General features: G+C 42.3%; 1 protein-coding gene across 12 annotated transcripts in view; it reads right to left on the bottom strand.

Annotated features, from left to right (window-relative positions):
* KPNA1 (karyopherin subunit alpha 1) overlaps positions 1–15,277 on the bottom strand; it is a 484,825-nt gene that overhangs the window by 373,723 nt on the left and 95,825 nt on the right. For 11 of the 12 annotated variants that reach the window (XR_012656904.1, XR_012656905.1, XM_075071590.1 and 8 more), the window contains one exon: positions 278–405. Coding sequence is in view for 9 of the 12 variants with exons in the window: in XM_075071590.1 (XP_074927691.1) it covers positions 278–405 (128 nt within the window). In the remaining 3 variants the exon portion in view is untranslated. Of the gene's footprint in view, positions 1–277; positions 406–11,105; positions 11,229–15,277 lie in introns of those variants that run through there. The other variant, XR_012656906.1, reaches the window with a different exon arrangement.

Here is a 15,277-nt window from a genome sequence, read left to right as displayed (position 1 = left end):
TACAAGCACCAGCCTCACAACTGGTTCTCTCGTGGGCACTCTCAGCCAAGGCCAAGGATTGAATGGACAATTCATAACTGAATTCACCTCTAGAAGTGGTCTCTGACCACTCCAGAGGAGTGAGATACATTGGAAAGAGACAGCATAGGGAAATTGGGCACTTCAACTGTCTGTTCTCAAGAAAGAGGCTTTCCAGCTCCAGGGTTCTTTGTATGGTACCTTTCACATAAACATTACATCCATTTACACTTTCAGAGCAATTTTCACTGCTACTTACTTGATCTGTTCAGCAGAGCCTCCAGATGTTGCATTTGTTATTGCCCAAGCAGCTTCTTTCCTTGTCCGAAATTCAGCTGTTTGCAAAATATTTATGAGGGCTGGGAAAATGTGAGCATCTATGACGGTCTGCAAAAGGAAATGACATAAGTTAAGTGTGTTAACTACAAATAGAAATAGAACAAAATCATCCATTGGGACGGAGGAAGGATTAAGTTTAACCATGCAGAAATAGAAAAAGAACTTAAGGATTATTAGGGCATCACAGGTTTTGCATGGAATTTTCTAGGAATCCAACACAGCATGACAAATCATTGAGGCAGGAGCCCTTGCTTCATTCCATACACATATTCAGAGACTATTTCCACCTAACCCTATGAACTAAACCTGGAATTCTACTCAACTTTTTCTTTTTTATTTTATTATTTTTTTTTTTTTAAAACAAGCACACCCAAAATCCAGTGCTGAGTGATGGAAAAACTCAGCCTTAGCTCTGACTTTTCTGTCTGGAATCCTTCATGTCAGTTTTCCCAGTGGGGATGTTCCCCATCTCTACAACAGCTGGAGGCAGATCAGATCTTTGGCTCTGAGCATGGGCTTAGGAGTGTCCCTCAGGAAGAACTCTCTAGAATGATAGCTTTCAACGAAGGGAAATACTAACTACATACATGTTATAAAGTCCTATTCAAGTGAAACCATTTCCAGTATGGCCTTGACAAGAAATTTAAATATTTTCTCTAGGAACACACACTTCCCTTTCAAAATTACTTAACACAGGAGCAAAAATCAGAAAAACTCTGGACAGAATGCAGTCATACAAGGGAGCCTGACAAAAGATTCTAGAAAGAAAATTCACAAAGAAAGACTGATATTTTTCATTCTCCATCCTCCTCACATCAGACAGCCTTCATAGTGGATAGCAGAAAGCAGTAAAATCATCCGCTGGGATGGAGGAAGGATTAAATTTAACCATGTAGAAATAGAAAAAGAATGTAAGGGTTACTAGGGCACCACATTCCATAACACCCTTCTACCAATCCCTGCATTTGTGAAGGAGAGAATGGGGATGGAGAACCATACAGTGGTGCTGCAGATTTCACTGTAAGATCTCTCTGCCCATAATACCATTGCTCTTTTTGTGAAGTGAATAGCAACATTCTTCAAAACGTTTTGCATCAATACTGATGCAAAAACGGTTACTAACATTATAAATTTGCCTTTACTGAATTTTATGATATTTTCAATTATGTTCATTGAAATTATGCTTAAACTATGCCATCTCATATGCCCACGTTTTTATTTCGTTGCTTCTGCGATGTAAAAGGGTATAAACTAAAGAAAGAAATTTTAGGAATCCTTTGTTTTCTGTCATTGAGGGTATGTCTACACTTCAATCCTGTTGGAGACCACAGGATTGTACTCAGGGCATCTCTATGGCTACATTTTATTTTTAGTGTACTAGACCAATCAGAGCTTGTGCGAGTATGTCTCCTTGAGCTGAGAATTACAACAGGTTTGAAGTGTAGACCTACCCAGACATATCTTGAGTAGCAAGCATATCCCTAAGGCTTTGAAAGTATCAAAGATGAAAACTCTCTAGAAAAAAAAAAATCTGTATTTGTGACCTCCAATTCCATTTACACAGACATTGGAATGCAACTTTACAGCTTCAGTTTTGCTTCTAACATATATATTATTATATTAAAAAATCATACATTTAAATAACTGTAATTTGTACCTTGCACAGAATATTTGATAGGAGTCTAACTGCAAACTATAAAGGTAATTACTACAAATAATAAGGCATACATATAGGAGCAATCTACTGTTAAAAAAAAAAAAAGGTCTTAAAAACCAGGACATATTTTTTTTCTTGGTTGAAAACATCCTAAACTATTTGTGTTTTAGAACGAGATCTGCATATGAAAATAAGCCAAAGATTTTTTTATTTTTATTTAAGGTACCCCAAAAAGATATGGTGTGCCAGGTGTATCATCAAAGCCATAAAACATAAGCTAAAGGCCTCTATTTCTTTCTAAACTCTCCATCCCCTTCCCTCCTCTCTGCAAAGAGAAAAACCTTAGTTTTGTTTAAAAACACATCTCACTAACAAATATTCCTAGAAATTCTTATTAAAATTGACTTCTTTTAAACACTTAATCATTAAAAGAATGAAGACTTTAAGGAGAAAAATTATAGTTGAGAAATGTTTAATAGAAGCTATTACTTAACTCATGATTCCATTTAAAAGTGAAAACTTCTCTGTATTCTCCAAAATATTTAAAATAGAACAAGGTTTTAAGTTATTTGTAAATATTCTGTGTTTAAATGCAAGTATTTTATATGATAGTTCCCTGATATAACTGCTAAGTGAACAGCCTAATATAGCAGTGCCAGGGAGCAGTGGGAGAGCAGTCCTACTGGGTTCCAGGAAGTAGATGGGTGCAAGACCGCTCATGGTTGAAGCACCCTTCCCAAGCCTTAGGGGAGGATCCACAAGTTCTAGGAACTGAAATAATTACCCTGGAGGGGAATGGGGGGTGGGGACAAAAATGTAACGGGGCAGGTGTGAAGGGTCAAAAAAAGGTACCTGAAGGGGACACCGAACAGAGAACCCCAGACAGCGCTCACTGCTCCTCGAAGGTGCCAAGGGACCGGCAGACGCCATCCAGAGGAACTCTGCAAAAGGGGCAGGCATCAGGGATGGGGGTGAGCCATGCCAAGTACACGCCTGTGCTCACGGCTCCATGGAGGAGCCACCAACTAATATCCCCGTGGGCCTCGGGACTAGGGTAGAATATAGGGTGGCCCACTGGGGTTCCTCACCCTCAACAAGTAGCAATAGATCCCGCCACTTCATATCGGGGTGGGACACGAGGGAGAGGAAATGAGGGATGTGTATCATGAGCACGTACAGATGTTTCCTCGGCACGGTGCGGAAGCGAACTGGCTGCAAATCGTGCAGCTGGCTCGCCGTGAACAGGTGGGATGGTTGGGGCTGGGGGTCTCATGGGCCAGGGGCCTGATGAAAAGGTCCAGAGGCCGTGGAGTGTAGGGTGGGCAGGGAGAAGCCTCCCGCAGGACTCGGCTGAGGTAAACCCAAGGAGTGGGCAGTAAGGCTGCCCTCACCATCCTTTGTACTCCACAGGGCGTATTTCAGGAGGAGAGCCCCGTGCGCTGAGCGAGTGTCAGGGGATCCACCCAGTCTCCCTGGTCGTAGTCCAAGAGGTCTCCGACTTTGGTGACTTCTGCCAGGACAAACCTCTGGTGCACCGGGGGAGATTCTGACACCTGCACACGAAGTTGGGGATTATGTAGTAGAGGCTCTGCGAGGAGATCCGCCCTCTCAGTAACTGCCACGGACCTGATCACCAAAACCAGCTTCCAGGCCCGGAGGAGGTTCTGGTATTAGACTGGCAACCCAGAGAGGTCTCACGGAAGACCCTTCCCATGGAGATGAAGGAGCTGCCGATCATATCAGAGCCCTCGGAGGCGGTGGAGGAAGATGTGCACCAACATGCTCCAAGCCGGACTACCTGCACCATAGCGAAGTCTCTGCAGGGCCAGGAGGCGGAAGACACAGAGACCCAGTGCAGTCCTGGACAAAAGAACTCCAGAACCAGCTTCTGGATATCAGCCAGGAAACCTGAAGCTGGGACCAGGCTGTTGAGCCAGTGCCAGAGTATGGACAGGAACAGCTGGTTGAGCAACAGTGCCCTCCTCTGCAGGAAGAGGCACCAGAGTTGTCTCATCCACCTCGGCAGCTCACCTACCACCTGTCCCCGACCACCAGGCCAAAGGTCTTGACCCAGTTGACTCGGGCGGAGGAGGCTGCTGGGTAGATGGCCTGGCAGGTCTCCACTAGACCCAGGTCGCCTGGGTCTTGGACCATGAGCACGTCATTGGCATATACCAACAGGACTAGCCGCAACTCTGGCTCATGGAGTACGAACCCCGTCAACCTCCGATGGAGGAGACAGAGGAAAGGCTCGATCACCAGAGCATACAGCTGGCCTGACAGCGGACACACGATTCACCTTGTGCCCAAAACTGACTGGCTCGGTCAGGGTCCAGTTGAGCCTGACCAGACACTCCACGGAGGCATACAGCACCTGGAGAAAACCTACAAACTGGGGCCTGAAATCGAACACTCGCACCATGCCCAGGAGACACCCATGTTCCACCGTGTCTAACTCCTTCTCCTAATTCAGGGACAGGAGGGTGAACGACAGACCATCCCCACACCCGAACTCCAAGAGATCCCAGACCAAATACAGATTGTCAAAGATGATACGGCCCGGAACCGTGTAGGTCTGGTTGGGGTGGACCACATCCACCATCACTGACTCCCAGCCGCAGCGAGATGGCCTTTGCTACGACCTTATAGTCAATGCTGAGGAGCGAGATGGGATGCCAGTTCTGAAGGTTGTGGAGGTTCCCCTCCTTCGGAAGCAAGGCGAGCATGGCTCGCCTGCACGACTAAGGGAGGACCCTGCTCCCCAAGGACTCGGCCTGTGGGAGAGTGGTCAAGGGGAGATATATAAGACCTAGGGCAATTAAGGCCTGGTTCCCTGTAGACTTAAGGAAGCTTACTACAGGTTAATTGGAGCACCTGTAGCTAATGAAGGCCCTGTCGGGAACCTAATAAAACCCCCTGCTTCAGGCAGACAAGGTGGTGCAAGGAAGGAGAGAGTACTGGAGTTTAGAAGTGTGTTGCTAAGAATTGAAAGATCAGAGAGGAAGGGAGGGAGGACAGGGAGACTCCCTCTCCCAGCATTAAGGACCGAGGGTAATCCTACCCAAGGGGGAAGAGGGTAAGAAACTTGCAGGGATTGAGAGGGGCTGGGGCTCAGAGTGAGGAGCAAACCCAGACCCCTTCCCCACTTCCTTCCCCTACCACCTTCCCGGGCCACTAGCTTGGCCCTCGCTCCCCAAGAGCAGGGGCAAGGGATGGTGTCCTTGCCCCCCTGCCAATAAAAGCATGAGACCCACCATACTAACATTGGCCATTTTGTCACAAGTGTTACGTGTAGAAATATAGAATCAAATAACCCTGTTGTAACTACTTACTAATATAAAATGCCATTTTAATATGATTTATATTTATGAGTTAACTTCTTTCCCAAACTCAGAAACCACCACCTTTTCAAGGAACTTTTCTTCTTAAAGACCCTTCCCTGTTAACCATAAGTTTAAAGACTTAGGCTTGTCTACACTTAAAATGCTGCAGTGGTGTAACTGCACTGCTGCAATTTTTTGAAAACACGTATTAACAGGATGTGATTCTGTGTAATGCCTATTTAATACTGGAAAAAAAATCTGTTTAATATTGTCAAAACAAAGGGAGCTTACTGCTTCTGCCCTCTTGCCCAGTTGAGAGAGAGAGACATAAAAGCTGCAATTTCTGCAGCATGGAAGTTGGTTGAGGTGGTCATGTAGCACTGCTATCTAGCCATCAAAAAGGACAAGTCATTGGACAAACTCCCACCATGTAAGGACAGTTCTGAAGAGCATGTCAAAAGAACATCTTAGTAAACAAAGATTTGGTTGTCTTCGCACATAAGTTAACTAGATATTGGATCACCATTATAATATTAATGGAAAAATGAGGATGATGAACTACTTCTGGCATTCTTGAAGGGCCCACTGGAATCTGAGCTTCAACAAGACCTTATTTGTTCCTGTACCAGGAAGAGGTCACTACATAATCAACTGTGTCTGTAGTTCAAACTATCTTCCCTGCACAGAGCTGTATACATGCCAAGGCAAAGACGACAGTGGTAGCCCACACACTCTCGACAAAGATCATATTGATGAACAAGTTGATTATAATGATGTTGACTAGCAATGTCACCAGTGTTTACTATATTATGTACATATCTGTACAAAATTATTAGATTTTGTTTTACTCTTTATATTATTGTGATGCTTTGAGATGACAGAAACCCAATTTTAGGTCTTGAAATAATACACAGACATTAAACTTACAGAAATAAATACAAATACATTTCAAAGCAGTCATTTTAATATGTTCACGATGTCCCTGTTTATTTCTGTTTGTATGGTAACAGCTCTACGCCATACCTCATCTCAACGTAGACATAAGCAGCTTTCAAATGCTGTATGATGTGCATGTATGTAGAGAGGATATGTAAAGTCAACCACATTGGTGGTGTTTTCCTATATGATTCAAATGCCGTACTGTAGCTGTTTCGATCCCAGGGTATAATAGACAAAAGGTGGGTGAGGGAATATAAAAGATATTATATTATAATAAAAGATATTACCTCATCCACCTAGTCTCTCTTATATGATTCAAAGTTAAAGTTCCATTACAGATGTAAGTTTAACAAGTTTTAAGCCTTGATTTTGTAAGGTCATTGATACAGCAAAAATTAAAATCAAAATGTAAATAGAGTATGATTTGAATTTTTCATTGAGATTTGATAAAAATGAATTGGCAGAATAATAAGAGTTCAAAAATCACCCTTTCTGGCAATTTTTCAATGGATTGTCTCATTTAATCTTTCTCCACACTGTTGCCACCTATATATAATTGATATGGTTGAAACCAGCACATGAAGAACATGCATCTATAGAGCATTTAATAAACTCTTAGAAAAAATGGAAAATGTGCACAAAGCCAAACCCATCATATATGACGACATATCTGCCATGGTGCAAATCCTCTGCCACTATTGAGAAACAGAGGGAGAGACTGAACAAAACAGAAGCTTAGCTTTCCTTGCGTTGGGAAAGAGGATAACAGGAGTTCATATCTCAGCTCTTCTAAGTGCTATTTATCTGTACAGACACTTTATTACCCTTACGTAAGAAACTGAACCCTGGTCAACCCTTTTTGGCAGCAAACTCCAACATGCCACCCAGTGACCTGCAAATTTTCATCAGAATAGGAGATAACCGCTGACAGACGACCCCAGCCCTGGAATCCAATTGGCAAAATGTTGGGGTCCTTATTGGTTCACAGCTTCTATATAAACCCAGCACAGGAACACAAAGTGGTCTCCCTATTTCAGACTGCTACCTCTGTGATACTTGCTCCTACTATTTGCTGCTGACGTCCTGGTAACCTGACCCTGCCTTCTTTCTTACACCTGACTCTGGTTTGCTCTCTGGCCTGTCTCATGCTCTGATCTCCTGGTAACCTGACTCTTTCCCTCACGGGACCCGGCCCCTTTTCCATGGTAATGGTACAGGGCCATGAGGAATGTGTGGCTCACAAAATCCTGGACTCTCAACATAAATGTGGCAGGCTCTTGTACCTTGTTGACTTGGAGGTGTATGGTCCTGAGGAGCATAACCAGGAACCTGCAGAAAATGTACAAGTCCAGTGCTTGTACAAACATCCCATAGGAAGCACCCCAAAAAGCCTGGTCTCACATCGCCATGAGAGTGCCCATGGGGAGGGGGTGATGTCAGGAACTGCAGGTCTTAAATCCTGGTTGACAGGACTCTTTGGTGCTAATAAGCTTCAACCTGTCACCCAGTGACCTGCTAACTGTTGTCAGAATAGATGACCCCAGTCCCTGAATCCAATTGGCAGAGTACTGGAGGTCCTCATTGGTTCACAACTTCTATATAAACTAGGGCTGTCAAGCGATTAAAAAAAATAATCACATTGTTAAACAATAAAAAATACCATTTATTTAAATAGTTCTGGATATTTTCAACATTTTAAAATATATTGATTTCAATTACAACACAGAATACAAAGTGTAGAGTGCTCACTTTATATTTATTTTTTATTACAAATATTTGCACTGTAAAAACCAAAATAGTATTTTTCAATTCACCTCATACAAGTAGTGTAATGCAATCTCTTTATCATGGAAGTTGAACTTACAAATGTAGAATTTTGTACCAAAAAATAACTGCATTCAAAAATAAAACTATGTAAAACTTTAGAGCCCACAAGTCCACTCAGTCCAACTTCTTGCTCAGTCAACCACTTAAACAAATAACTTTGTTTACATTTTCAGGAGATAATGCTGCCCACTTATTTACAATATCACTTGAAAGTGAGAACAGGGGTTTGCATGGCATTGTTGTAGCCGGCACTGCAAGATATTTATGTGCCAGATGCAACAAAGATTCATATGTCCCTTCATGCTTCAATCACTATTCCAGAGGACATACGTCCATGCTGATCACAGATTCTGCTCGATAACCATCCAAAGCCATGTGGACTGACATGTTCATTTTCTTCATCCGAGTCAGATGACACCAGGAGAAAGTTGATTTTCTTTTTTGGTGGTTTGGGTTCTGTAGTTTCCACATCAGAGTGCTGCTTTTTTAAGACTTCTGAAAGCATGCTCTACACTCATCCCTCTCAGATTTTGGAAGGTACTTCAGATTCTTAAACCTTGGGTCGAGTGACATAACCTACCTTTAGGCATCTCACATTGGTACCTTCTTTGTGTTTTGTGAAATCTGCACTGAAAGTGTTCTTAAAATGAACATGTGCTGGGTCATCATCCAAGACTGCTAGAACATGAATTATATGGCAGAATGCAGGTAAAACAGAATAGGAGACATAATTCTCCCCCAAGGAGTTCAGGTACAAATTTAATTAATGCATTATTTTTTTTAACGCGCATCATCAGCATGGAAGCATGTCCTCCGGAACCGTGGCCAAGGCATTAAGGGACATATGAATGTTTAGCATATCTGGCACGTAAATATCTGGCAATGCTGGCAACAAAAGTGCCATGCGAATGCCTATTCTCTCTTTCAGGTGACATTGTAAATAAGAAGCAGGCAGCAATATCTCCCATAAACGTAAACAAACTTGTTTGTCTGAGCAACTGGCTGAACAAGAATTAGGACTGAGTGGACTTGTAGGCTCTAAAATTTTACGTTGTTTTGTTTTTGAGTGCAGTTATGCAACAACAAAAAAAAAAATCTACATTTGCAAGCTCCACTTTCACGATAAAGAGATTGCACTACAGTACTTGTACAAGCTGAACTGAAGAATACCATTTTTTTGTTTGCCATTTTTACAGTGCAAATATATGTAATAAAAAACAAAGTGTGCACTGTCTACTCTGCATTTTGTGTTGTAATTGAAGTCAATATATTTGAAAATGTAGAAAAACATCCCAAGTATTTAGTATATTTCAATTGGTATTCTATTTTTTTATCAGTGTGATTAAAACTGTGATTAACTGCAATTAAATTTTTTTGAGTTAATCATGTGAGTTAACTGCGATTAATCAACAGCCCTAATATAAACCCAGAAGAGAAACAAAGTTGTTTGCACAACAAGGTTCTCCCTGCTTCAGACTGCTTCCCTTGCAATACCTGCTCCTACTGATTGCTGCTGATCTCCCAGTAATCTGACTTTGCCTGCCTCCTGATCTTAGTTTGCCCTCTGGCCTGTCTCAGACTTTGACCTCCTGATATAGGATCCAGCCTGACTCCTGCTCCAACTACTAGGTCAGACTGCCCACATCCTGGTCTTGACACCTTATTCACTAAGCCTATGAACCCCAATCCATTTTAAAAAGTAAATTACTAAAAAACATATGCAAGATCACTACAGGTGGCCAGGAACAGAACCCAAGACTGTACACGACAAATGTGATCACTGCACTGTACCACCTTTCAGACTGAATGAACAAGTTTTAGTTACCACATTTCAAATCACAATCCTGTCCAGAAGCCAGGAATACAATCCAGGGTTCCTGATCATCAGTATTCTACTACTGGCTAGAAAAAGTTGTATAAACCACTAAGGAAGTATATATCAAATGCTCCATTGGCTGTCTACTCATGTAGTGGGAGGGAGGTGCTGCAATGGGAGATGTGCTGATTTGTGTGGGTGGCCATTACAGGTGTGGCAATTGGGTTAAGTAATCCATCATCTGTGTAGTCTCCCTCATCCAACCAATGAAACTGCTGCATGCAAATTAGCTACAGAGTAAGAGCAGTGATTGGTTGCATTATCTCTGATATTAACAATCAGACTCTTGGCATGGCACAGATATAACATGCTTTACTGTAACTGTACACTGCAAAAGTGTAATTTGTGAAGTTAAAATGGCAAAGAACTTAAAACTGGGATGGTAATAGAGCAAAAAACCCAGTGATGAATCAACCTGGTGATATTCTGAACAGAAAGAGCCCTCAAACATTCTTGTAGCTGTTTCCATCCTTCACACTGACTCTATAGGCATAACAGTCGTCAGTGTGACACAGAGTGACATTCCTGGAATCTTTTTATATTGATTATCTGTAAACTATGGTGCAAGAATCCCCAAATTTCACATTTCAGTCATTTGTTGCACATTTTACTTGTGTAACCCACGAGTCAAATTGTATGTTGTGTTGCTCCCGCTGTGGGCCCTTCCATGCCCAATTCAGAAAATGAGTATGTTATTCCTCTTGGATTGATAGCCTTGTTCTTTAGCACAACTTAAAAAATTGTGCTTTTAAATTCTGGTGGTCCTTGGTTCAATTCCCAAGGTCAAACAAGATAGCATTTGACACATTTACACGTGTCACATACGGAGGGTTGACAGGTATGCTTTCATGGTGGCAGGGATGGAGTACCTCGAGGAAGGTACATAGACCTGCTGGTGGAATGCAGGTACTTTGCTGCTGCAGCCGCACCTAGCCGAATCCAGTTTCCAGAAGTCCAATGAGAAGCTATGGTGTGTTTCAGGATGTGCATGATGACAGACTGACAGGTTATGTCACCACTGATATATATGTAGGGTTGCTCTTAGTATACTTACTTTCTGTAATTTTTAAATGGGAATAAAAGTTTATAGAAACATTTAATCGAGGCATGTTATAGCCTCTCATACCCCTCAGAAGGGTCGACAGTCAGGATTGGCTTCAGCAGCGCAGTTTCTCCTTCTGATTCCCAGGCAGGTGCAGCTCCCCTTCTCCCTGACTCTGGGGAGCTATCCACTGAGGTATACCTAAAGCTGCATAAAAATTAAGAAATTAACAAACACAAACTATGCTTAATGACAGATTAGGTTGCATCTGGACACACCCCATCCACTGAAAACTTTAAAAGCATGGAAATAAAAAGAGGAAAAATTCCTGCATTCCTTTGCATCTTCATATTGCCTACAATATTGTTGATAACACATCAGAACACTCCAAAAGGCATTCACTTCCCATCTCCAACATAAGACTTAACTGTGACCTCATATGCTGTCATATCAATTATACATATAGGTGCATATGTCTCTCACATTTCATGCATTTTGGAAGTTATTTACCTTAACACTGATGAAGTCAATGCTAAGGTTTTTTGATGGAGTGTTAGTTTGACGAAGTTCGTATAGGTATTGATTTCTGGTATCTTTTCAAGCTGGGAAGTGAAAGCCTTTGGAGTGCGTTACTGACAGTGTTGAAGGCAACATGAAAGTGGACACGAATGCAGGAGTCTTTCCTCTTAACTTCGTATTTCCATGCTTTAAAGAATTTGGATGGATGGGATGTGTTCTGATGTCATCTTAACTGTCACTAAATGTAGTTTTTGTTTGTTAATTAATATGGTTGAGGTAAAGCTGCTGGATGTTGGGTTTACTGAAACATTTAATTTTCTACTCAGTGTGCAACAGCAGAGAAGATTGCTAAAATATTATGGTTCGGATTAAGAGAGGGATTACTTCTAGAGTGCTAGCAGAACTTTAATTAAAGGGGTGCCTAAATGTTTCTAAAGCCTTGTGCCGTTTAACCTGGTACACTGGTAATAAAGTTCGCCAGCACAACAAAGGTGCATTCAGTTACTTGACTTTGTGAAAAATTCTCTTTTTAGCCTAAAAATTTCTAGGCCTGTTTTTTGCCCAAGGACGAATTTTTTTGCAAAGTTTGCCCAAGAGTCAAATCCCATTAAGACCAAGAAAATGACTAAGAACATTTTTACAATCTTTTCTTTAAAAATCAGGTCAGCAGTGTTTGCCTGAAACCCCCATCTCTATAAGCAGGTATTCTTGCTGGGAACGAGTTATGTGAGTTTTGTTAATGGTGCAGTTAGCTCATTATCACATCTAGACAAAGTGAGGCTCGAGTAGCTCAAGGTTGGTCCCATCATGTAGGCTGAGCAGCCCTGTGGAAGGAAGCATTTGAGCAAGTAAACTTAGGGGGTGACGAGGAGGAGGTTTGTAATGGATTTTGTGTTTCACTGAGTTCCTTTTGTGAATAAAACCAAATCCCAAGAAGGGAATAATTTTAACTCACCACAAGTTGTGAGGGCTGTTTAAATCAAGCTGGAAAAGGGACAATTCCGTCTTAACTCTGAATTTTGATTTTAGGACAGCCTTCACAAAGGGCTATTTCCTGTCTCCATGACAACCACAGACAGAACAGATCTTTGCTTGGAGCATGGCCTATGGCTGTCCTTCAGGAAGATCTCTCCAGAACGACAGCCTCATTCCCCTCTATTCAGCATTGGTGAGACCTCATCTGGAGTACTGTGTCCAGTTTTGGGCCCCACACTACAAGAACGATGTGGAAAAATTGGAAAGAGTCCAGCAGAGAGCAACAAAAATGATTAGGGGGCTGGAGCACATGACTTATGAGAGGAGGCTGAGGGAACTGGGATTATTTAGTCTGCAGACGAGAACAATGAGGGGGGATTTGATAGCTGCTTTCAGTTACCTGAAAGGGGGTTCCAAAGAGGATGGATCTAGACTGTTCTCAGTGCTAGATGACAGAACAAGGAGCAATGCTCTCAAGTTGCAGTGGGGGAGGTTTAAGTTGGATATTAGGAAAAACGTTTTCACTAGGAGGGTGGTGAAGCACTGCAATGGGTTGCCTAGAGAGGTGGTGGAATCTCCTTCCTTAGGAGTTTTTACGGTCACGCTTGACAAAGGCCTGACTGGGATGATTTAGTTGGGGATTGCTCCTGATCTGAGCAGGGGGCTGGACTAGATGACCTCCTCAGGTCCCTTCCAACCCTGACATTCTGTGATTCTATGTCAACTGGGCATGATGCTTTCAGTGAGAAGAGGAAGAGATCTGCCAAATGTGAAGCTGAAAAGTGGATATTAGGATATGTAGATCAAGAATCTGCATATTGCCAGAGGACCAATATGTGTGACGAACCTCAAAATTCTGTTATGTGACAGTTACGAGAGATTCTCACGGGTTTCTTATAATGCAGTATGACTGCAGTCACTAACTTGTCTTTCCCATGCTCAAACCATCATGTAAAAACACTAGAATATCCTTTGTCCTGATATGGATTCCCCGTAACATCATCTAAACTCAAGTGATACATAGATGTTATTTGTGAATTTCCTCAGAGATGCTAGGAAGCTGTTTATCATCTTCTTAAAGTAAGTGACTGTGGTTCCTTATTCTCAGCTTCCCTGATAATGGGTTGGACAACACTGGATATTGGTTTAGGATATGTCCCTGTTGCACTATGTTTTTTCGTTACATGTTGAGAGTTTGAGAGGAGGTTCCAGTTAAAGATAGGGGATCACAGCCTCTGCTTTTGCATGTCTTCCTCACATCTCATATCCACACCTCTTCTGGTTTTCCAGCTGGACCTGAATGCAAATATTAATAGGTTTCCAGCCTGGTCTGGGAGGCACCTAAAGGCTAGGTGATGTAGAGTGCATTCCCTTGTGTCTTGCTGAGCCAGCTGAACTTGTCTTTCCTTCTTGATATAGAACCCTGGGTAAATCGATTGTGAGCTTTTGCCAAGGACATAAATAAGACAGTGCTGAAGGTTTCTGACTTTCTTAACAGCGATATACACACCGCTATTCTGAAGCATCATCTGCTGGAAATGGAGACGTGAAGTTGATGGTCCATATCATGAGACAGATTATACTCAACCTGGAGTACATGCCTAACCTGGGCTGTAATTGGCCCTTCCACTTATTCACTCAAAGCCATATCTCTGAAGTTTTTTCACAATGGCTGCTGGACACAGCATAACATGAGAAGGTTGCCCAAACAAGGGTAGATAAGTATCCACTTCACTTGAAGGGAGGGACAAAATGGCAATTTGTAAATATCTATGTAGAAGTTGAGTACCTCCTTTCTGGACATTTTGGAAAATGCTTCTTGTAACAGAAGCTAAGTTACCTATGGTGACTCTCCCTGATTAGATGTTCAGTAGATCGCCAGGAGGTGTATTTTCATATTCTTATTGCTGTAATATTGGATTCCTGTGCATTGTCCAAAATATCTGTCTCTGCAGGGAACTGGTTCTGTTGTTTCAATGTCTAGGAGATGGAGAGTGCAATAGTCCATCCGGCGATGGTATGAATGGTTTTGTTGATGTGTTGGTTTACTTTAACTTACTTTGGGGAAAAGGTAAGCTTGTCCCTCGGACAATGAGCTAGTTCTATTGAACAGTCTTTGCTAGTTATCTCAAGTACCTGAAGTGGTTTGCTTTCAGGTGAGGGCCCACCCTGAAGTGCCCCTCATGGGGGGAAGGGGAGAGGAAATCTGCTAAGATTTGGGAAACCCCAAACAAAAGAAGTTTTTGAGGTTGGATGGTTTCCCAGAGAATCAGACTCTTGCTCTTCCTATTACCAGGAAAGGCAGCAATGGCATCCTCCTACTATGTAATCTCTATGCAAGAACCTGGAGGAGCAGAGGCTTCAAACACCTGCTGAGATAAGACAATCTGAAGATTCCCTCTCACTGGAAGGGGAGACAGACTTATTCCCTTGTCCAAAGCCTCAGTGTCTGCTTTGTCTCTATGCTCTCCTCAAAGAGCTTACTAACAAAAAACTGAGAAAGATATCAGATTTTAGCTTGCAATTCCAGTTTCTTCAGGCAGAGCCACAGGCCCCTAAGATGTGCCTTTGGTAATTTTGAATGTACAGCAAACTGGAGTCAGGCAAAGCACCAGTCCTGAAAATGTTGCTTGGGAAATCTAGTTTAAAACAGAGTTTATGTAGGGGTTTTTTTGCTGATGTTCACAATGGGCTCCTTATTGACTGCTGCAGGCAACACTCTGAGGATTCAAACTACTGCATCCATGTTTAGTCTGAGTGAT

The sequence above is a fragment of the Chelonoidis abingdonii genome, chromosome 1 (assembly GCF_003597395.2).
Source record: "Chelonoidis abingdonii isolate Lonesome George chromosome 1, CheloAbing_2.0, whole genome shotgun sequence".
In the NCBI taxonomy this organism is placed as follows: Eukaryota; Metazoa; Chordata; order Testudines; family Testudinidae; genus Chelonoidis; species Chelonoidis abingdonii.
This window is presented reverse-complemented; position numbering and strand designations above follow the sequence as displayed.